This window comes from Phallusia mammillata, chromosome 4 (assembly GCF_965637545.1).
Source record: "Phallusia mammillata chromosome 4, kaPhaMamm4.hap1.1, whole genome shotgun sequence".
Taxonomy (NCBI): Eukaryota; Metazoa; Chordata; class Ascidiacea; order Phlebobranchia; family Ascidiidae; genus Phallusia; species Phallusia mammillata.
In genome coordinates this window covers 22,727,036-22,749,061 of record NC_137255.1, presented here as the reverse complement: position 1 = coordinate 22,749,061, position 22,026 = coordinate 22,727,036, and the positions used below count along the sequence as shown (strand labels likewise).

Below are 22,026 nucleotides of genomic sequence, written 5' to 3'. Positions count from 1 at the left end.
CTAGAATTAGAAGATTCAGAGAAACTGCAACAAAAAAATGGTGCTCGAAAAAGCACTTTATTCAATAAACTAAAAAAGATTTAACAGTTTGCTTATAAAAAATCCCAAACATGCCCATGTCAGGTTTGATGTATCCCTAAGCCATAGTATTAATAAAGTCTTAGACACAATCAGGCTAAACATGGTAAAATAGGTAAAAATGTAAGCAAAAAACTGTCCAGTTATCCACAGGGAAAGGATTCGTATGGAACGAAACAAGGTCCAGAGTGTTTGTGAGACTTTTTCTAGCTCTCACAAATAATAATTCTTACCAGCGTCTAGAGTTATCGACGATAACACCGTTATCGATGGAGAAATTGTCAGTCGGAAGTCCTGCGATATTCCAAGCTCTGATCTTGATCAAGTCACCAAGAGTAGCGCTCAGTGAAAAGTTGTCAGAACACGTGATCTCATGTTTCTGTGACGTAACAAACATCGTTGAGTAACAGAAGCGTTTTTGAGGGTTGGGGGAAGATTAAAACAGCTTAAGTCACCTGACACGATTTCGTCCAATCAGAAGTACAGCGTTTGCGGAATGCAGCTGTAAAGGCCCCAAGGTAGGCAATAACACCAGATGAGATAAGCACGTCACCTATGCGGCAAAGCATGTATTAAATAACAAAAAATCTGCCGAAGTATTGTCCAGCAAGACCAAAGTACTTCTGTTTGATACACGGAATCTTATATGACATAGTAGAACACGTGGCACTATCTGTTGGTTACACAAATTTCAAACCTGTGAGATTGTCGTATTGAGTTTGCAGATCTTTGGCTGCTTGTGTCCATCTCGCTTTTTCGCCTCCCAAACCTCCGATCAATTTCTGTGCACGATCCAACTTCTTCGAGCAGAGATCCACCTGGTGGAGAGATAAAACGCAATTACCATGATGGGTGTGAACAAGTACAAAAAATATTGCGACCCCAGAACTGAAACTGTTTTGCCTATCATAAACAGAAAGCTTTTTCGCTTCAATAGAGGATTTACTAAAGTTTGACATTTTTGCTCTATCAAGGATTGTTTAATGTGGCCAAAATAACTGTTACTTACATTTGAAGAACGTCATAGTTATACGAAGATATAATTTTGCCTTCGGCACCCTTTTTGCAAAAGTGATACAACACAAACAACACAAGGCTTTCTCTATTCAGGTAAGTTTCAATTTCCTAAGTTGGTACACCGACATAAATTGTCATTTAAGGATTTCCGAGGATTTAGTGGATAGGAAATGGCCAGCGTAAGGATTTTAAATCAATATATCAAAGAAGTATCTTACCTGGAATTCCAGTTGTTCTTTCTTTTCAGTCGCTGTCTTGAAATTGAACTGGAGTTCAGCCAATCTGTCCTGGACTTCCTTTAGTTCAGCTCTCTTAGCATTGAGGACAGCCATCGTCTCAGCGAGCGACGTCTCGGCCTCGGCAAGCTTGATTTTTTTCGGAGCAACCACCTGAAGGAATACCAGGGGTTAGAAAAAGTCTTGAGCAGTTTTTTACTTGTATTCAGCGAACTACGATGCTTCTTCATAATTTTTTTAGTAAAATTTAGAGTGTGTTGTGTTGCGTTTGGGTAATTTACTTATCAGCATTGATCATGCTAAAATTATTTTATTTTAGTTTGGTGTAAAGACGTGCATCAAAACCTCTTGGTAAACCTTTTTTAGCTTACAAACAGTTAGGTAACTGGTCAAAATATTTTAATCCTGTTTCAAAACTGAAAGTTTCGGGCTATTTTATTTTGAAAACAGCAGCTGGTTATAATTTGCAGAAAATCAACTTTCTTTGGGTGTTACCAACCTTGGCCACTCTGTCATATACTTCCATAGCAAGAATCCATTTACACAAACCCTCAGCAGCTGATGAAGCTTTCACCACTTTTGCTGGATCGAAATCAGGGTTGGTCATATATTCTGATCTGATCTTCTTCATGATGGCAACCTACACAAAAGTGTCCAACAAAAGCTTTAAAATTAAAAAAAAAACGTTTGCAATATTAGAAAACGTATTTCTTTTGGATTTCCAATATTTTATTACATTATATTCAAGTATTTCCAATATTTTATTGCATTAAAATATGTTTTGATAGTTTGCTTAAAAAACTTAGATGTTTCACAAATATTGGGTAAGTCTGCCAAAAAACTTTAAACAAACAAGTTTAATAACAAAAAAATGAAGACATGTCATCCTACATATAAACTTGGTCATTACATAAATAAGCTATTGCTGCCAGGCATAGTATCAAGTTTATAGAGCTTTCATGGCAAATGTATTTTTATTCCAACGTTTCGACGTCCTATACAGGCCGAGCTCTATAAACTTGGGCATTACATCTTACCTTTAACAGTCAAGGGGTTAAATGTTAATGAAGTATACATTATTTTTCTGCGTCTACTTCTTTGAACTACAAGACAAATTTGCAATTGAGAAAACGCAGTAAAAGTAACACCAACCGCAATATTATCCTTGTCGTATTGCTGCAGGGCACCAAGGAAGTTCATGTCGCCTAGCAACCGTTTGCTCGGTCCCCAATAGTCGAGTATCTTTTCTCCTTTGCCGGACGGATCAGCAATCTTCTCGGGCTTGACGTCACGCATGACGCAGACAGCTGACATCACGAGTTTGACGCCGGACGGTGGATTCTTCATCGATTTCACAATGGTGATATCAGCGGGCTAAGAAAACAGGAGTTCGCCATAATAAATGGGTGCAAAGATTTTAAGCAGGTTTTGAGGCTAAAACTAATAAAAACATGACCTTCTGACAAAATACAATTACACAAAAAGTTGTTAGATGTGCAAGTGCGTTCACAAAAAGCTTGCACGCATCAATTAGTGATATTTAAAAGGATCAAAGATAATATTTTAACCATACAACTAGCACGTAAAAACATGTGCAACACAAAATCACTTCAAAAAATATTTCGGAAACACTGCAATTGATCAACAGGCGCTTACATTATCTCCCTAAAAAATCCGAATTTTGTTGACTAAATATACCTTGAGAGTTTTCAATGCAGCCATTGCAGCCTCCAGTGCAGGGATGGCCTCGGCCAAATCGCTCTCGCATTCATCTTTCAAGGCTTTAGACTCAGCCGCTTGTTCGTTCGCCACAGCTTCGTCAGCTTGTACAACTTTAGTACGTTCCTCCACAACCCCTGTCTCTTTCTCGATCACCTATCAACAAAAACACGTCGTTATGAAAATGCTATGTTAAGGTAAAAGTGCTATGTTTTGGTAAAAACGCTATGTGGTTGTTTATTTGCTCTATTTTTATTATCGGCTGTTATAAATTTGTAAGTACTAATTGTTTAGCAACGGTTCCCAAACCTTCAACAAAAACGGCCCCTTTTAGATGGACTCTTGCGTACTATTTACTCGCAGTAAACTTGCAAATCCTTAAAATGTTTAGATAACGGTCCCCCTGGAACAATCTTACTGATACCCTGTGGGTCTGTGTAACCAAAACATAAACTATTGTTTTATATGTTATAATGAAGAAAGAATTGCTTACAATGAGCAGTTTGCTGTTTTCCTCAGCAGTGACAATCAGTTGTGGTTGCAAGTCTTGTAATTCCTTTTGCATTTCGGCCACCTGCCACAAAGCAAAGTAAACTAAAATTAAAAAAAAGGCAATACCTTGTATATTTAAACAAGAACATTGTGTTTGTTAGCTGAGTATGAAAACTTCTTTCCAAGTAACAGAATTAGTCAATGAATTCGCCCAACAGGTATCTTCAGTTCCTTATTCAAATAGAATCTGTTACTCTGTTTCTTAAAAAATATTTTTCCTTCTCAGTTATTTATGCCATAAACAGTGATCGTCAATGACCATGCTGCCTGTGGAGGGATATTGTTCAGTATAATCAATATCGGTTGCGTTGGTTAGGGTTCGTTCTCTCAATCCAGCAACTGGTTGAAGCAGGACTTAAACCGCAAAGTTAAAAACTATTATTTATGTAGCTAGTTGACCTGTCCAGCGGCGAACTTCAGCTTGTCTAATCCTCCCGAGTATCGCTTCTTGGCCTTTAATACGGCGTCTCGCTTTTCATTGAGCAATTTTTTGAATGACGCAATCAGCTCCAGGTATGACGTCGGCGTGACGTAATTGTGACGTCCCATTTCGTTAAGGAATCTAAAAAGATCGAATGTGACATTAGAACATGTGGTAAATGTTTATTCCAAACAATCATTTAACACACCCTTGTCTAACACATATATTGTCATCGACTCCTAAACTTACTGTTCAGATAGAGTACGAGATGAAGTATGGAAATGTTGGCAAAGTGGAACAATCTCTTTTCTCTCATGGTCGGAAAGTTCAAGATTTTCAAGAAACTTGTTGGCAACAAGTTCCAGAGCATCAGCTGGCCAGGGCTGAAAACAAAAAGCAAAAACCATATTTATTTTTGATAAATACCTAAACAAAAAATGTCAAGTATGGTTAAAACAACGTTTCTTCCTAATGAAAACGGCATACAATAAAATTTAACGGTCTAAACCCAAAATTTGCTACCTTTCCAAAAATTGGCGGTGAAACCAGATTTTACATTAGTTTTTATAGTATTTTTAACATCCATTTAAGGCAGCGGTTTCCAACCTTGTGGGTCGCGACCCAACTGGGTTCGCCTGACAATTTGCCTGGGGTCACCTAAGGCAGTGAATCCCAACTCGTTTTAGGCCATGGACCACTAGCCCCTATAAAATAAACTTATGGGCCAATTCATTATTGAGAAAAAATACAGTCAAAGTAAGTATATAGCCTACTAATTATATCATTTGGGTCACCGCAACTTGGCAAATGTTATCAAGGGGTCACGGCACCATAAAGGTTGGGAACCGCTGAATTGTGGTAAACCGAAAAAGTGTTGCTGCCATATTATCCTATTAGCGGTATTTCGCAATCAGTTCTCTTACCTGGAACCAATCAATTGTGCAGCAGTTGATCAGTGATGGAAATTGACGTAGCCGGTTGCGGAATGCGTCACCGATGGGTGAAAACGCGATGATAATGTGAAGATTCTCTCGACACCGACTGACAAAGAATGCGAACATTGACAAAGGACTGAAGTCGGCATTCTGACCCAGTTGTTGCGACATCACAGGACGCACAGCCTAAACACAAACAACCCAATTTTTTTTATTTGCGGTTGGATTGTTCAGTAATATTATTGCCGCAAGCATTCAGCACAATTATCTTTAAAAACGAGATAAATATTTTACTTTTGTGGGCATCATTAGTATCTCTGCAAAAAATAATGAGTGATAAAATAAAGAAAAAAAATAAAACAAGTAAAGTTGTTGGGTTTTGTTTTGAAAATGTTAGATGTCTCGTATATCAGTTTTCAGTGCAAGAAGCTTAGATTAAAACAATTCTACTAACGACAAAGTTTAATAAAAAAAGGCATAACAAACGATGCCATGGTTAGTCATTTGCAAAAAGTTTGGCGTTTGGCCAATATAAAGTTCGGTAATTAATGTTTAAAAACAAAATGGCAATCTAAAAATCCGAACTCGGTTTTGAAAATGTGCCATTTCTAATTTAATGGTCCAACAGAAACCCAACGAATCGTACCCAAGTTGTAGCTTCAACTTCAAAACTCGCAGCAATGTGGAATGGTTAAAACAGTTTTTACGGATTCAACAAACCTCCATGAGTTCTTGTTTTTCGTCCACAGCAAACAGATTTGCAACCTCTCCTGTATTCAGGAGACTGTCCACATCTTCCAGGAAAGATTCGTCCTTGATCTGTGTGTCGGTGAGGAGGAAGACGGTCTTCTTTCCTTGCGCTCCAGCTCCACGAAGTAAACTCTAGAAATAAATACAACCGATTGAAATTACTCAAGCTTTTTGATTTAACTAACAGGGAGCAAAGTTACCTGACCGAATTGTGGTAAAATTCATGATGGCAAATTTTGTTGATAGTTATAGCATTTAATCTATTTTTTTTAAATATCCACGTTTAATCCTTGGGAACACTAACCACGGATCTGTTTATAAGTTGTATGAGGAAAAGGGCGACAAGTAGACATAACGAGCAACATGCTTTAATATTGAAACGTTTCGGCAATTGCTTAAGTCATCATCAGTGATATGAGGGGCTACACTAGTTACACACGTTCGATCACATAAAAGATTGCTAAAAAGGTGCGAAACAAGCGTCGCGTATCACTAATGATTGCATTAAACGTTTAATCATATTTTTAGAACACCTGCAACGTATTTCCTATAAAACTTTTGAATGTTGAATTACGAATGTTTCTCATGTGGAGTATCTTTAAGTTTTTGTTTTTTAATTTACACAAAACAACATAGCGTAATTATGCGGTTGTGCCTACTTGCATATGAGCCAAAACTAGTGTATTAATAGTTCCATTTTGGTATGATCAAATAACTTTTATTGGAACCCACCTTTAAATCTTCTTTCCATTCTGGAATGCCATAACTTTTTGAAATCTCTGGTTGGAAGATAATCATCTCCGACATTGCTGTAGCCAATCGGGTGAGAGATTGACGGCCACTCCCACCAACACCGACCAATAGCGCGTTGCCACCTGGCGATTTGAGGACTCGTGAGATACGAGACAAATGTTCAAGAAGATATCTGAAGAAAAAGAATTACAAAACAAACTGTTGCGCCAGACATAAATAACGACAAAAAAGACTGTTACAAAAACCATTCAAATAGTGTGTATATATGTATACAATAGACCAGTGGTTCTCAACCTTCCGTGGACAGTGGCCCCTTTACAGTAACTTTTGGGCTTCGTGCCCCCTTCAAGTAACCCTGTAGGACCTGTGGCCCCCTTAAAACATGTAAATGGCAATCTCGTGTTGAAATTCGGTACTAATTTCGACTTTAAACAGGTCAAATAGAGCAGGGGTCGGCAATCTTTTTTGCAATGCGGACCGTTTTTGAAAGTGAAATTTTATCGCAGACCGGTCTTCAAAAAACTACAAACATTTAGCAATAAAAACGTTTAAATTAGTTTATTATCGCCGGGATACATAGGCAAAATGTTTTAAAGCATTTAACCTGAAAAAATATACGGACCGGTAACGAACTCCTCGAGGACCGGTACCGGCCGCGGACCGGCGGTTGCCGACCACTGAAATAGAGTAAACAAGAATCCTTAATCGTGAAGAACAACAATATAGACAAACAGTGTGTAAAATAGTCGATTAAATGAGGAAAAAGGGTTAAAAAGGAAATGGCTTTTAGTAGTTGTCAAGAAAAAATATGCTGTAGACCAAAAGACAACTAAAGCTAAGAACAAATACAAACCTGAACACAACCAGGTTCATTTGAGCTTTGTGAGTTTGATTGTATTCGTCCAAACTTGACTGTACGATGTTACTGAACTCTTCAATCGACTTCACCTCTTCATACAAACGGTCATCTCCCTGTGCGTCCATGTTCATGTAATCTCCGAAAACCAAGGAACGCATGTCGTCTTCACATAGCTGGGAAAATGACGCAAACTGTTAGATCTCTGGTTTTACAGTAGTCATGTCTGTATTTTGGGTGTGTGACCAAATAAAAACTCCTTTTGGGGAGTTAAGGGGTAGGTGTTATGTTTTATAAACCAGTTTTTTTCCATATAAGCAGTTATTCATTCATTTAAATACTTTTTCCAGAGCTTACAATTTCTTGAAATCCTAAGAATGTTTTGTTTCACAGTTTTTTAGGGTCGAAACCTAGTATTTTATGCTACACCGATGAAAAATAAACATATACAGGACCTTGCATATTAGTTTAGCAATATTGTATCCAACCAGCCAAGCGATGTTTAAAAAAAAACAATTAAATATAAAATCAACCTTTGTTTAATAGAAATCATACCGGCATGCTTGGTTGTGCGAGATGTTCAAACAAAGTGTCGTAATTCTCCTTGAAATTGTCCTTCACCAAAGTTCTAGTGACAGTGTACAGCCAGTTTCTATCTTCGTCATCCACCAAACGATCGTAGAAAACACGAAATACTTCGTGCACGAAAAGTCTGTGGGGTTACAAAAAATAATAATTAAGGGTGAACCGATAATGTGAAACTTCCATTCATAAAGTACGTTTATAAGATTTTACAGTTCCTGATCTGAGAGCTTTGCAAAGGTTAAAACTTCGAAAAACGTACGAAGTGTGTCTGTTGGCAGCAACTGCAATTTGTTTTAAGATAAGTCTTTAGATTTCAACTCTATTTCTTAAAATCTAACCCCCCGAAGGCATGTGAACTTGTCTCTACATTAATCGAAGCAGAAATTTTTTGGTTGTCAGTCAAGTGACGAAGATCCAGTTTCTGTAGCTATCAGATTATTTTGCATTCTTGTGCATTTAAATTCACCTAATCAGAAATTTGTCAAACTGGGTTCAACGAAATTACAATTTGATCACTTCATCGCAGAAATCCATTGTTTTTACCTGATGAAAGTTTTCTTGTTTTCAACCTTCTCCTTCTTGATAAGCAAACAACCCAACACCACACGAGAGAAATCACGTAAGTTGAAAGTGTAATGAGATTTGGCCGGTGTAGGAAGAAGATTCTCCATGGCTTGTTTGTACATCTGAAATTGTCAAGAAAACACGTCACAGTTTTATCAGTGTCATTTGATCGACATATAAACGGCGTTTAAATGTAATAAGTGGCAAATCATCAGGTAGTATGATACACAATTTAGCTGAAATGGTTTTATTTCAAACGATTTAACACAAAACAATGAAAAAGTGCAGTGACAACTAATCAATTAAGAGGCTCGCACGTACAAGTATAGCCTACTCAAACTGTGAAAACAGGTAATAAAACTTGCACCAAGCTACAAAAAATACACAAGCATAGCCGCGTTTATTTCAATTTACGATTTAAGTGAAGTATTTTCACAGTTTGTTTTCTGACATATAGTGTACTTATTGTGGAAGACATAAATTGTTTCGGGCCAACCTAACTGATTTAAAGGGTGTTTTTTCTGTGAGGCCTACTGCTTTTGACACATTTAAAAAGTATTCATCCACAAACAAAAACCATATCTTACGTTCATAGTACCGCTGACAATCTGTTGCGAAACCATTAACAAATCACTCGGGAACTCGTGAGCCTTCATATGGAGAGACATGAGAGTGCTGAAAATTTTCACCATCGTGTCGTCATTAAATTCCAGAGTGGAAACGATATTGAAGTGGCGCATGAACCGTTGTGTAACCACGTTGCGAGCGCCTCCTGGTGGCCCCATGGCAGCTACTATTATGACGTCGACAAGGGAGATTTTAGTTGTGTCTTTCAAGTCGTACCTGTAAGCAAAGTGAAGATAATTTTTTGGTCCTTTCATAAAAATATGGTAATACATGAGAAAAAGTTATGTGTTTCTTCCTCAATTGTACTTAAGTTCGGTTTATACTGCTCTGTTCGATTTAAAGAGTTAGTCAACAAGTAAATTTAATATTAGTAATTTCTTATTTGCATAATAAACCTTTGCAAACAAATTTTACTGTAAAACCGTGAATTGTGTACCTAGATGTTTCTTTATAATGAGTACTTAAACTTTTTAGATGAAACAATAGCAAAGATAAAACAACTTTGCTCCAGGATAAGCACATACCAATTTCCATGATCAAAGTACTGACGCAGCAGTTCAATAGGAGGTTGGGCGCCGTAAACTTCTCTAGCTGGCATGTTCATGTCGTCCACAAATATCACACATTTCTTGCCCATAGGCGGTCCGTAAACACCTAAAAAACAGTTTTTTGTACCACTGACTTATCAAACTCTGTTGACAAGAACTTGGCTTGTGATAGCTGTATAACTTGATAGCAAATCAAGAGGTGTAAGCGGACTAAGGCCTCAAAGTAGGTAAAGTAGGCCAACCCTGAGATAGCTTCCGAACGTGTTTTCGTGCAGCATTGGAAGCTTATACGGTCAAAAACAGGTGTATTTTCAAAGGCAACTTTTACAAAATGAAGGACGGCTGAGTTTTTACGGTAAACAACATGTAAATTGAAATAGACATTTCCTTTATCTGATGTATTTTTAAAAGTGGCACCAACAAATCGGTGCAAAACTGTCGTAAAGCTAAAATATAGTTTTAACCATTAAAACTTGGGCTTCTAGTATTTATAACCTTGAGAAACGAACTCCTTAGCGCAATGACAGAAAAACAAAAATATCACAATGATACCTTTGCGGCGTTTGTCTAGTTTGGACATGATGAGAGCTTGTGTTTGATTCGCAGTTGTTTTGGCGGAGAAATTGACGAACGCAGGAAGGAACTTGTCTTGAGGAAGATTGTTCATCAGCTTGTCTTTCACATATACGCTCTTGCCTGTAGGAACAAGAAACATATGTTTAATGTTTGATCGGTCTCAAACTCTTAGATCAGTTAAATTGATCCAAAAATCCAAGATAGGTAAATCAGTTACGAAAACATTCACATTTTTATGAAGAAATTTGAACACAAAAACATATTGCGTTTGTGTTCATTTTAATAATTTACACGTTTATATTTAAAAGGTAGTTTTAGGTATTCTAACGTTTTCTTAAACGATCAGACAAGCTATAAATTCAAATGCAATACACTGTACACAATAAGGATAAAAGAAAAAATCTTTACCGGTTCCAGTGGGTCCGACAAACAACAGAGGCCGGCTATGGTTGATGCAAATATCAAGGAGATACGCAGATCTAGCAGTGTCCATAGTTGGTACAATCACGTTCTGTATATTCATTGACTTGTCGGCCACCAACTCGGAACCTTTTAGCAAATCAGTCCATGCGTTCCACTTGCCCCTGCCGTTCAACTGGAAGTAGTAATCGTGAACAAGACCGTTGTCAGGAATCGGGCAATCGAATTTTCCGATAGATGGCGGTATAGGGTGGTCCTCCATTTTGCCTGACTGGAACTCGCGAAAGAAGTCGCTGAATTTGTGGCGCCCGTCTAAGTCCACTACGGCCGCTACCGACCAGACAAGCGAAAAGAGGAAGACGCTCTATTAATGGAAAAGAGTTTGTTATGTATGAAAGTGGAATTTGGGCTTTGGGAAATAAAAAGAATACAAAAGCAACAGTATTTAGTTGTGCAGAATACTGTGGACTTGTTAATTGTCGTTAGCGCCTGGAATACGTGAGTTAAGGTCAATTTTCCTCAGTCTAAACTTAAAAGAATAGACTTTACAACTTGGTAGTATTGTCGTCAATATATCAAGTTCTATAAAAAGTTCTCCGAACGCTAAATACAAGTAAAGAAAAAAGAAACATTATGACTTGGGCCAGGGCTCGAAAAAGATTCTTTCATGATAAATCAATCGATTTGATACTTATTCAAGTTCTATTACATTTCTTGTTTTTAGTTAGTTATGATGTAATAGTCATAAAAACCCGGCCAACACACTCGAATCTGTCTTATATATAATTTTTTTTTAAATTCGCTGCAACAAACCACTGGTTCGCACAAAAATATCGGCAAGCCTATTATCATTTCGACATATAACGAGGAATTAGGCACGCGGCGTTTAAACGGTTGGCAACCTTTGACGTACGCAATCAAATAGCAAACACAATACAGTTGGGAAAGATGAATAAAATGCATCATACCTGAATCCATATTTTGATATTTTTGTTGTCAGAAGCGTTTTCGTCGTTAGCGGCGTCATGGAGCAACATCTCAAACAGGAACATGAGACTTCGAATCAGGTTTGGTTCTTGAGAGGCCAACACCTGAACGCAGAAAAAAATTAACCTAGAATGTAACTGCGAACTGAAATTTGTGTGTACAAATCGTTTGAACAGTATGCATGTTTTTGCGTTGTCTAAGCCTATTTTTGTAACAAATCATATAACCGGACGTATTTGCACGCTAAATTTAAAACTTAAGAAACACCTTACTTTTCAAGTTAAACAATGCGAAAATAAAGCCATCTTTTTGTTGTAACAAACTAAGTTTAAGTGCATGTTATGCGAATCAGAAATATCAAATCTGAAATACACACTCCAGGATCTAAAGCCTTTATATATGCACTTTTTGTCCAAGTTGGGTATATTTGGTAAAAACTTGTTACATAATAAATCAATACCAATTGAGGCATTTGCAATACGTCATCATAAAAAGTATACAAATTCATATTGTCAATCTATTATTTAATAGTTTGGAAAATGGAGCCTGTACCTCTTTGCAGCTTTTGTGGACGAATCGCAGACAAGGTTCGAGCATAGTTTCGAACAGTGCTTCAATCAACTTCGCATTCTCATCTCGTAACACAGGAGGAAGGGCATGAAGCCAGGAGACAAACATTGGACGCCATCCAAGTGATAAGGGCTCGAGATAAATCATTCCACATCTACTTACAGTTGCAGGCTGAAACAAAAATTTTGAAACTTTTATTGGGTAAAAAAATATTTGCCTAATCATCAAAGAAATTTTTTTTGTTCTCCAAAACAGCAATGCAAAAACACAGTGATCGTAGCTCACTGGTTTAATCTGCAGCTGTCTTGTTATTTGAAGGTAAAATTAATTTAGGGCTTTAATTAACTTATAAAACTTAAAGAAAAAAGACTTTTTAACAATGAATAAATCTACTTGTTTATGATGAGTAATTTTGTTGTTAATTTACTCGTTCGAACTCAATTTAAACAGTCGCCAGATACTCATTTACGAGTCGTTTAAATATTTTTATTCTAATTAAAGCAACGTGATGATACTAGAGAGAAATATATTGAAAACTTTCCATTTCATTTAAGTACTCGCAGAGTACCAATACTCACTTATGAACAGAACATTTTTACTTGTAAATAAACAGAGTACCCGCACTCGCAAAAATCTGAGTAGTCCGCATTCGCAAAATATTCGAGCAATTTCTTTTAATCGCAGTAATTTGTACTCATAAAAAATCTTAGTAATTCCATCGGTAAAAATCTGATTAATTCGCATTCGCAAATACACAGAGTTCTTGCACTACTCACCGAAGCTTGTGAGAGATCCTGGGTTTCAAAGATGAGACTCATGGGAGGAGACATCTGGATAATTTCACCGGACATCAGACACAACTTCTTGTTGTCGTCCAACACAGTGTTCATGCTTTCAATCCACAAAGTGTCGATCGGTCCATCAAACAACACCCACTTTCTGTCTGGTGTGTCTGTGCTCGAAAACTCGCGGAAAGTGTTCGCTACGTTTCCGTCGGTCCACTGAAAGTGAGTGGCGGTTTTATAATATGTAACATTATGTAACAAGTTTTCAAGTAATATGTAACATATTGAATTTTGGGGACAAAAAATAAACAACAGTATTTAGGGCATTTGATTTCCAGCAATCAAACTGAACGTAGGCTGGGTCAAGTTTGCTTTCCTACTTTTTATTTTTGAATGTTATCAGATCTAATAGCAAATACAACGGCCTAAATAGATGTAAAAGTGAAACGAGTATCATCGACATGTAGTATTATTTAACGTTTTACCAAATTCTCATGCCATCATCATCATCAGTGATATGAGGCTGCATCAGCCATACCCGTATATAAACGCTTTAGTCGCACAAAAGATTGATAAAAAGGCGCGAAACAAGCTTTACAAGGTCTAGAATCCAGATGCAGAGAAACTATATGTCTAGAAGTGTTTCAAACCAATTTGGGAAATATTTGGTTAGTAACACCGACCCAACATAAATATTGTTTTGCATATACCTGTCATAGCCATTTAATGCAATGATTTACTTTCCATAGGAAGTCATCATAGTTTTGAAATATATATTTATACCTCGTGAGAGACTGGATCAAATTCGCCGAAGAGTTGACCCATTGTGACAGCTTTAGGGTTGATTGTTTTGTAGATGACTTTGTCTTCTTCGTTCTGACCTCTCTCGTGCATTGTGGTCAATGCGTCAGCCAACACGTGCAGGCATTTCGTTTTACCAGCAAATGGATCACCCACCAACATAAATCTATACAGAAGCAAATATTGAAGGTTTGGTGAGGCGTGGCTTTTTTAAGGTGGCTATATTAACTGATACAGCTAATCTCTTGTAACCAGCTGTACTGATGGGACCTTATAGGTCGAAACAGTGTGGACTGTCTGCAGCTTTTTGTGTTTAGACACAGGTTTTTTAACGTTAAAATAAGTAGATACAAAGTTATTCTTAAAAAAATGCTAAAACGGTTGAGTGGCCAAACTCTTTTCCGACAATGTAGTAAAAATCACTACACAAAGTGCTCTTGAAAGTTCGTCCAGTTTGGTAGGATTTAAACGGCCTTTTAAACATACAGCCCCAACACTTTTAAACATACAGCCCCAACACATCTGGAACGTTTAACAAAAAATGTGCTATATACGGCATTGGTACTGAAAATCTAAACCCGAACGACCGTTTCATTGTGATCAAATGTAGCTTTTTGAAGTCGTTCCTTGTAATTGAGAGTTTAATCTATATACGAATGGCCCATAACAGATTTAAATACACTAAGTATTATTTTAACAAGGAACTCCGTTTTACCCGTGTCTGACGATCATCATCTCATAAGTCTGGATAATTTTCTCCAGGAACACGGGCACCGGTTGGACTTTGTGTTTTTCGCAAGCCTCCTTTGTCGCGATGAGGAAGAGCTCATAATCTGCCTCTGGAAGAGTCACTCCAGGGAATAGATCGGAAGTGATGCCACGGAAGAGCGGGACGTCGTGCGAGAGGAACTTCGGGAGGTTGACGTCCTGGATGGATCGCAGGAGCTGGAAAAATAAGTATTGATTTTGTGTTTTGTTTCAAATTTTTCACAGACTTACAATTCACGGCTTAAAAACCTCAACTAGAAACGCACCAGCGAAAAAATTTAAAATGACTATATTTTTTGGGTCATTTTCAAAATATTTTATCTAATTGCCATGTTTAACTTAAACACTTGCTGGTTTATTTTTAGTGATTCTTGTACAAAAGGAAGTATTCTTACAGAGTAAAAATTAACCTTTGTTTGTAGGAGTTTATTTGCTTTATGTTACGTCATATCGACGTAATCATAGCAATTAAAGACTTTTCAATAAAAACTTATGAAGAAATAATTTACTAAAACGTATGGTACCGAACCACCGTGTTTGCTAGTTTTTCTTAATAACCAGAAGAATTAGAACGAAACAATAACGTCAGCCTACCAGGATATCTTCGTTTTCATCCGGGAATTTAAGTTTCAAGTTTCCTGCGGCCACAAGGACAGCTTTCACTGCTCGCATCCCATAATCATAATGGAACTGTGATGAGAGCTGCTCGGAACACAACCGGTACGTCATCACAATCTTTACAGAGAGGTTTCGGGCATCCAAGAATCCACAGGAATAGAGGGAGATCTCAGCTATAAGGGCATAGTCGGGGACCATCATAGCGACTGTACGGAAAAGCACCTGGAAATTGTAATGACATCGTTGCACATTAGAACCAGTTTCCATGTCACAAACATAAACTCAGTATATAACCGAGTATCGCTTTGCTTAATCAGCAGTATGCCTGGCAGCAATAGCTTATTTAATGAACTCAGTACTTTAGTTGCGTTATAGCATACCCAATAGATATTTTTTATGTCGTCCTACTTTGCAATTTAGGATGGAGACCATAATGATAATTTGATGAGGTGGATAAACAGTTACTTTATCGCACACTTTATGAACATAATAACGCCGCCTTAACTTTTTTTAGTGGGATTACCATAATGGTAATTTACTGCCAGGGAACACCGTACAGTTACTCCGTATATTTTGGCCTAATACAGAGTTTCAAGCGCCTGCAGGTACATGCCTTAAAAATTTTCAATACGGTGGTTTGGGGTTTAAGCTAAAACATGTGCATCATCCCTAACTGACGTTTGAACTTTAACAGATACAAGGTTAATTTAGGACATTTAGGTGCACTGATAAGTTAAGATTGAACCGGTAACTACTTAATACAGAACCTAAAATAAAGTATTTTCGACCAGTTCGAACTGCCCAGCGGTAAATGGCTGTGATTTATCAATTTGAAGCATAACCGCTTTTACCTTCAAATTGTCAGGAAGTTCTGATCTCCCAGCATAACCAGGGTTCATTGTGATCGCCACAAAACAATTGGGCTTCAACTTTAACTCTGTTCCCTCAAAGTTAAAGACATCCAGATGTTGTTGAATCGCACGTTGAATACACAACATCTAAAGGCAAGGAATGTCACAGTTAAACCAGCAATCAATAAAAATTATTTAAATTAATTGAACATTGGATCAATTAGGTAGTTGAACAAGAAATTTTATCTTACAGAAAGATTAAAGTGTGCAACATCTAAAAGCAAAAAATGTCACAGTTAAACAAGCAACATATCAAATTTATTTAACTTTGTTTAACATAAGAGCAAATATGTCCGTTGAAACACGAAACATTGGCTAACAATAAGATTAAAGTTCACAAGAGGAAAGAGCAAAGAATGTCACAGTTACAAAAATGTGACTTCATTTAAAATTGAAGTAAACGTCACAGAACAAGAAACACAGCGAAACCCCCAAAAAGATTTTCTTAGCATAATCTTAGTCAAAGGAAAAATAATTAAAACTGTTTTGCAAGCTTTTCTTTCAAGAAGTACAGTATTTTTGTATTTTTTTCTTTATGATTTATAATATAAATTCCCAACGTGGGCGGTGGTGCGTAGCAAGGGGCGTTGTGATTTCTTTTCTGATTTAGGGGGCGCCGAGCGTTCGAAGGGGGCGTTATTTATAACATAAAGTCCTAAAAATATCATGAAAGCTGTACTGTGTAGATTACACTAAAATACAATTCTGTGTACTGTTCATGCAAAAACACTAGCCAACATGTCAACTATAGTGAACGATCGTTGCGTATATTACGTCATTAAACGATCTTTGCGTAACAATGTCTTATTTTAGTCAAAGTTGGTACGGTTATGCAGTAACTAATTGCCAGGTTGCGCTTTTGTCGCCGAATTGGGCTACTTTGGACGTCGAGTTGCTTTTTTCATGAGTTGCGGGTTGCGCCTTTTTGGGCGGGTTTGTGAATGGCATTTTCCACCGTATGACGAGTAATGATTGCATTATTATTGTGACGTCAAAAACGTTGTAAGTTGAATTTTGACAAAAGAACTAATGAAACTGCCCAGAGCATCGGAGATTCAACATCCAGCTGAGCAAAAGAATGCTTTCAGCCCAGGCAATGTAACGTTCATTTTTCAAACAAAGAAATTAAACTTTACTTTCTAGCTTATATATGGCTGATCGCGGTTTTAGTGCAGTCACTCAGCTTTTAACAAAGCAACGAAACCGTTTGCAAATCACTAAAAGAGGAGATTTGAGAATCCTTCTTAGCAATATCGAACCGAGAGTAAAAGACTTGGCCACTAAACACCAAATTCAGCAATCTCATTAGATATTTGCTTTTATATGCAGCCAAGTGTGCATTTAAGCACAGCATCACAGAAAAAATGTTTTCTTCACTCATGCCTCTGTTTTTGTTCCTGTACATTTTTGTTAATACGGTGTTTGACATTTCTTGCTGAGAAACGATTGTTTTGCAATGCTTTCATTTGCATAAAAAACATTGCTTACATCAACATTTTGTGTGTATTTTAATTTATGACAAAATGACATCAAACTCTACGTTGGCTTTTTAAAAAAATCGGCAATGATTGTTGGACCTGGGGGGCGTTGTAAAAAAATCGAAAGCGCAAGTGGGCGTTAGTACAAAAAAGGTGTGGAAACACTGATTTATATCGTCAATGGTTACGTACCTGTTGTGCGATGACGCTCAACACTTCTAGTTCGATTCTGTTGAATTCGTCGAAACAAGCCCAAGCACCAGATGATGCCAGACCCTTGAAGAATTTTCCCATCGCAAGATAATCGAGACCATCAGAACAGTTGAACACAACACACTGACAAAAAAAGGAAATATAGCTGTTGTTTCGTCAAGCTTATCTCAACGGTGGTTCAATATAACTTTAATATTCTTACGGTAACAAATCGTTAATTCGAATTTACGACACAAGAACTTATTTCATCCGTGTCGTGAGGTGCACGTTAATGTGGTGCTATTCCAAATGTTTTCGATTTAGGTACAAATTAATCGATCAAATGTTGTTCGAAAACAACGACGTCATCAATCTGTGACGTCAAATGTTGTGGATTTAAAGATTTTACAAAAGTTGAATTGTAACTGAGTTTAATAGTATTGTACGACAACACATTTTTGCCTGGTCTACAATAACCTAACATATTCTTACAACTCGCATTTCCACAGCATAAGCTTAGTACAGGGGCGGGCAACTTCTCCAGTCGGCGGGCCTGATATGAGAAAATGAAGTACTTGGCGGGCCGGATTCCTGAATCGATACATTAATCGCGTATTTATCCAGTGATTTAAAACGGATTTTTGACCACCTAAACCAGGGGTCACCAAACTTTTTTCACTGCGGGCCGGATGAGTGCTAATAATGATTCGCGCGGGCCGCATAGTTTACATGCCCTAGCGCCGTTTTTCCAAACCTAGCCCGCGAGGCGATATTTTAGGTGTGCCAATATATGGTCTTTCTACAATCCCATTCAAAAGCTGGTCAGCGACTGTTAAACTGTATAATTATTCTCATCTTACAAGCAATGCTTGTATATTACGCCACAAGTGACAAAAGAAGGCAATTGTTTGCGCACAATTAACACTTTTAACACCGTAGTCTTGTCTGCGACGTAACAAACTGGCTTTGGATTAATCCTGGGCGTTATAATCCTATGAAACTCGGTAATATCAATTCTGAATATCCCGACAGGAGAGCTTTTGTAAGAAATAGATTAACTTTTAATGTTACAAAGTTAATACTACAATTTGGCAAAGCAAAGATGTGGTCGTGGACCGGATGAAATGATGTTGCCCGCCCCGGGCTTAGTACTTGAGTTAAAATCATGTTACCTGCACAGCAAGTGCTTTGGCCAAATCCTTGGTGGTTTCAGTTTTTCCAGTTCCAGCCGGACCTTCCGGTGCTCCACCCAAGTTTAAGTAGAACGCGCCCACTAGTGTCCGATAACAACGATCCGTCAAAGGGGTGATCACCAACCTATATTAAAAAGGTTTAAACCAGGGGTGCCCAACCCGTCGATCGCGATCGACTGGTCGATCTCGGACTGACTTTAAGTCGAACGCGAGGGTTGCAGAAATTATTTAAAATAGTTGCTTTGTAACGCGTTGCTGTACATAGATGACTTTATTGTGTGAATTAATCATAAGGATATGTTAATAAGTTCATAAGTAGGCGCTTTGTTACGTTACAACAGTAATAGTTGCAGTAGATTGTTATTTTGTTCTGGTACTCGTTATGTCTTTGCTAATTTGTATTGAAATGGTAGATCTCGAGAGTTGGACTACCTCAAAAGTCGATCTTGAGTCAAAAAGGTTGGGCACCCCTGGTTTAAACCATAAACTCGCCAAACGCAATGTGTAGATTGATAAAATGCAGGCAACAAAAAACACAACATAGAAAACTACGACACAGTAAAGTAGATTCTATTGTTTAAATGCCCAATATGCTTTTTTTGCTATCTGGGCCGCTGATAATGCTTTGGTGTTGGAATAGTGATAATCGTTAATGCTCAATTAAACACATGGGCCGATTTTGTTCCCTTAAGAAACTGTTTACAAAAGAAAACAATATAATACATGACAATACAACTGTGTTCTACGAGACACCGTCTCACTACGCAGGGGGCATCCGGTATTACATTACCTTGGTGAGTTTCCCAAGTACTCATAAGCATATTTGACATCAGCGTTGATGATATGAGCCCGAGCCTGGTCGTTCTGCCAGTAATAACGCAATTGTGCCAGCCAGTTAAAATCGTTGTCGGCCGATACCTCTGCAAAGCAAATTACGGTGTAAATAGTTCACTTTATTTTATTAGCAAATCCTTGCACGAATTTTATTGTAATATAAAAACAAGTAACGACTCTTCAAGCGAGGTTATTTTAAGCTGCAGACAGTGCAAACTGCTTCGACCTAAAAGGTCTCATTATAGTAGCTGGTGACAAAAGATCGGCGGTACTGGCTATTGTAGCCATTCAACGGCACCCCAGTTTGCTGGGAGTAACAGGGTAAAAACCCATGCCTCACCTAGTCTGTGCAATGCCACAACTGGGCATACACCACAGAGGAAACTGGATCACAATGGCCAAGCAGCTGCACTGATGAGACCTTCGAAAACAGTGTGCACTGTCTGCAGCTTATCATTTACTGGCTCAATGCTTTTACATTGAGGTTATTTTATTTTTAGCAGAAAACATATGTTAAATTCATAACTCGAATAACAAATTTGTCTTTTACTTTGTTTAATAGGACGCTGCCAAACTACAAACAGATGAAATTTAAAACCCATGGAAGGCCGTTACCTTGTTGTACCATCTCAGTTATGACGTCACGGGCGTGTACGTCAATGGTGACGAGCGCCCCGAGGGTGATACGAGTTTGTTTCGCAAGCTTGCCTCTCACAAGGTTCACAATATGACTGAGCTGTATAAAGAGCGAATGTTTGTTAAACACGAGATATTGATGCTAGCAATTCTGCATTTTTTATGAATCGGTCAGTCGCTCGTAGTTAACCACTGCGCACGATAAACTACAACACGCAGTAAGGCTCTTATACAGAAAGAGATAAAAAAACATTTGAAGGCACACCATGGTTAAGTCCCTTTACTGCGAACACTAAATGCGAATAAGCGTACACTTAATACAGTCGCGAGTCGTTTAAAGACGCTATACAATATCCTCCACAAGACATTGTTTTATACAAGACTACACAATGGCAAATTGATACCACGTTGGACAACAAGCTACGTCGGACTGAAAAACAGGCAAATTACGAGAATTAAGTACTACTTTAGCCTTAAAGTCGTTAAGTATATGCTTAACTGCATACCTGTTCCTTTAAGACATTGATGTAGTCTTTCAAACCTTGCAGTCCGTTGCTGCAAAGTGCCTCGTGAACTTCACTCGTCCAATGCATTTGCGTAACATACAGCACGACCTGAGACAAATCATTGTTGTAGCTTTGTACGTGGTGATTCTTTTCTGCTACAATGTGCCTAAACAATGTTTTACCTGGCCTGGCCATTCTGTAACCCATTGATGACGTTCTACTTCTGGATATGCTTCGTTGGACCTGATTATGACGTCACGCACGGATTTAAGCATGCCTTCCTCCACCTATAGTGCGAAAGAGAACAAACAAATATATGCGTGTAAAGTATGGAAGCAAGCAACACTACTTCATGTATTTTTACCGTCACCACTTTTCTAAACGCTAATTTTTTTTAAAGCGGACCCCATACAGAAGAACAGGAATCGTAAATCTTAACTATGGTCAATCGCCCGGTTTATTTGAATAAAACATCCTGGCAAACTAGTTAAGCGATTAACCGGACGCGTCTTTATAGAGCTATGAATTGTAATTGTTTATTCCGATCTGGTCTACCCGTAGGTCACACTAAAATGTACAAAGGGTATAAGGTTTAGGTTCAAGATAAAAAGAAACAGTCTGACCGACCTGAAGAAGCCATTTCTCCACAGAACCACGAGCGGCGGATGTAGAAATGAGGTCGACCAGTTCAACCTTCTCGCCCTCGCTACTAAACATCGCCCTAATGTCGAGGTTGTCGAGAAACTGGAGTTTGGCGATTCCCTCAAAACATTTTTTGAGATGAGGCTGGACACGAGTGGGGTCTTTTGTCTCCGAAAGAATCTCAAGCATTTCGTCGTTGGAAAGGAAAAAGAATCTGCACACATTTAAATAAAGTTTTCTTTTTAGGACATACGGCGTGACAAAAAATATTTGTTTATGGGGCGTGCCAAAATTTGTTAAAACTGTTGGGAACAAAAAGACTTAAGTACCTTGAAAAGAAGAGACGTTTCTTTTCTAGATAAGCGTTCAGCCCCTTCATGATTTTATCGAGAAGTCCGTTGCTGTCAAGAAGTTTCTGCAGAAGACCTTTCATAGATGTGGCGGCCATTACCTACAATGTAGATAAAA

General features: G+C 37.9%; 1 protein-coding gene across 1 annotated transcript in view; it reads right to left on the bottom strand.

Annotated features, from left to right (window-relative positions):
- LOC145222928 (dynein axonemal heavy chain 12-like) overlaps window positions 1-22,026 on the bottom strand; it is a 47,624-nt gene that overhangs the window by 11,243 nt on the left and 14,355 nt on the right. Inside the window, exons 20-54 of the mRNA XM_080089175.1 lie at window positions 21,888-22,009; window positions 21,544-21,772; window positions 21,099-21,203; window positions 20,917-21,024; window positions 20,390-20,510; window positions 19,731-19,860; window positions 18,920-19,064; window positions 17,748-17,891; window positions 16,018-16,164; window positions 15,143-15,388; window positions 14,496-14,725; window positions 13,763-13,946; window positions 12,971-13,195; window positions 12,177-12,365; window positions 11,606-11,728; window positions 10,626-11,001; window positions 10,194-10,337; window positions 9,618-9,747; window positions 9,054-9,309; window positions 8,446-8,588; window positions 7,873-8,029; window positions 7,315-7,493; window positions 6,441-6,633; window positions 5,679-5,840; window positions 4,947-5,144; window positions 4,273-4,406; window positions 4,002-4,164; window positions 3,544-3,624; window positions 3,030-3,206; window positions 2,484-2,705; window positions 1,831-1,971; window positions 1,314-1,484; window positions 776-896; window positions 534-631; window positions 312-457 (exon numbers count right to left, since the gene is read on the bottom strand). Coding sequence (XP_079945301.1) covers window positions 312-457; window positions 534-631; window positions 776-896; window positions 1,314-1,484; window positions 1,831-1,971; window positions 2,484-2,705; window positions 3,030-3,206; window positions 3,544-3,624; window positions 4,002-4,164; window positions 4,273-4,406; window positions 4,947-5,144; window positions 5,679-5,840; window positions 6,441-6,633; window positions 7,315-7,493; window positions 7,873-8,029; window positions 8,446-8,588; window positions 9,054-9,309; window positions 9,618-9,747; window positions 10,194-10,337; window positions 10,626-11,001; window positions 11,606-11,728; window positions 12,177-12,365; window positions 12,971-13,195; window positions 13,763-13,946; window positions 14,496-14,725; window positions 15,143-15,388; window positions 16,018-16,164; window positions 17,748-17,891; window positions 18,920-19,064; window positions 19,731-19,860; window positions 20,390-20,510; window positions 20,917-21,024; window positions 21,099-21,203; window positions 21,544-21,772; window positions 21,888-22,009 — 5,840 coding nt within the window. The remainder of the gene's footprint in view (window positions 1-311; window positions 458-533; window positions 632-775; window positions 897-1,313; window positions 1,485-1,830; window positions 1,972-2,483; window positions 2,706-3,029; window positions 3,207-3,543; window positions 3,625-4,001; window positions 4,165-4,272; window positions 4,407-4,946; window positions 5,145-5,678; window positions 5,841-6,440; window positions 6,634-7,314; window positions 7,494-7,872; window positions 8,030-8,445; window positions 8,589-9,053; window positions 9,310-9,617; window positions 9,748-10,193; window positions 10,338-10,625; window positions 11,002-11,605; window positions 11,729-12,176; window positions 12,366-12,970; window positions 13,196-13,762; window positions 13,947-14,495; window positions 14,726-15,142; window positions 15,389-16,017; window positions 16,165-17,747; window positions 17,892-18,919; window positions 19,065-19,730; window positions 19,861-20,389; window positions 20,511-20,916; window positions 21,025-21,098; window positions 21,204-21,543; window positions 21,773-21,887; window positions 22,010-22,026) is intronic.